This window comes from Bison bison, unplaced genomic scaffold, assembly GCF_000754665.1.
Source record: "Bison bison bison isolate TAMUID 2011002044 unplaced genomic scaffold, Bison_UMD1.0 scf7180017853758, whole genome shotgun sequence".
Classification (NCBI taxonomy): Eukaryota; Metazoa; Chordata; class Mammalia; order Artiodactyla; family Bovidae; genus Bison; species Bison bison.
This window is the reverse complement of record NW_011484331.1, coordinates 4,602-5,366: the sequence shown is the minus strand read 5'-3', so window position 1 is coordinate 5,366 and position 765 is coordinate 4,602. Positions and strand designations below refer to the sequence as shown.

The window sequence follows — 765 nt, the reverse complement described above, 5'->3', positions numbered from 1 at the left end:
TGCCTTTTGCATGTGCCAGGCCCTGTACAAGCCTCTTACCCTGATCCTGTGAGGGGGTTTTTACTATGACCATGGCAAACCTCGGACTTGTGGCCTTACTTATAATCAGAATTGGAGAAGGAACATGGCTCATGTCAAGAAGGACAGAGAGAAGTTACCTCCAGCCTGGGGCATGACTGGAGCCTTTGAACAGAGGAGGGGGCATATCAAGTTGGGGCTGGAAATGGCTGGGGAAATATAATGCTTGGGGCAGGTCTGTCCTGGCAGAAGAACCGCAGCGGTAAGAAGCACAAAGGTGGAAATGTAAGGAGCTCAGCATGACTGCGGTGCAGGGAGGGATGGGAGTGAGGCTCTAAAAGTAGTGACCTTTTAGTCAGTGCGGCCTTCTGGAAGGAGCCTTCGGGAAGGTAATGCCAGCAGGTGCTCCCCAAGACAGAGCCCTGGTCTCGCTTGCTTCTCACTTCCTTATGGTGCTTGCTCTGCTGCCTGCCATTCTCCATTCTCCATGCAGAAGCACAGTGAGAGGCGGGGCAGCTCCTTCCTTGGGGATCCTTGCACACAGCCTGTGCTCTGCCCCCTCTTGGTCCCATGGCCAGCCTGGGCAGCAAGGTCCTCACCTTCTTGCAAGCCAGCTCCGTGTGCTGGGGCCCTGGCATGCTCATCCAGCCCTTGAAGCGCTCAGCAGCATTGTGCAGCAGCTCCTGGATGCTCTCTTCCATATAGAGGCTCAGGCTTACACCAGCAGCCCGGGCCTGCCGCAGTTCA

General features: G+C 55.9%; 1 protein-coding gene across 1 annotated transcript in view; it reads right to left on the bottom strand.

Moving 5' to 3' along the window:
- Window positions 1–765, bottom strand: part of LOC104999773 (stAR-related lipid transfer protein 8-like) — a gene marked incomplete at its 5' end in the record, with an annotated part of 5,575 nt that overhangs the window by 771 nt on the left and 4,039 nt on the right. Inside the window, 1 exon segment of the mRNA XM_010855371.1 lies at window positions 219–763. Coding sequence (XP_010853673.1) covers window positions 219–763 — 545 coding nt within the window.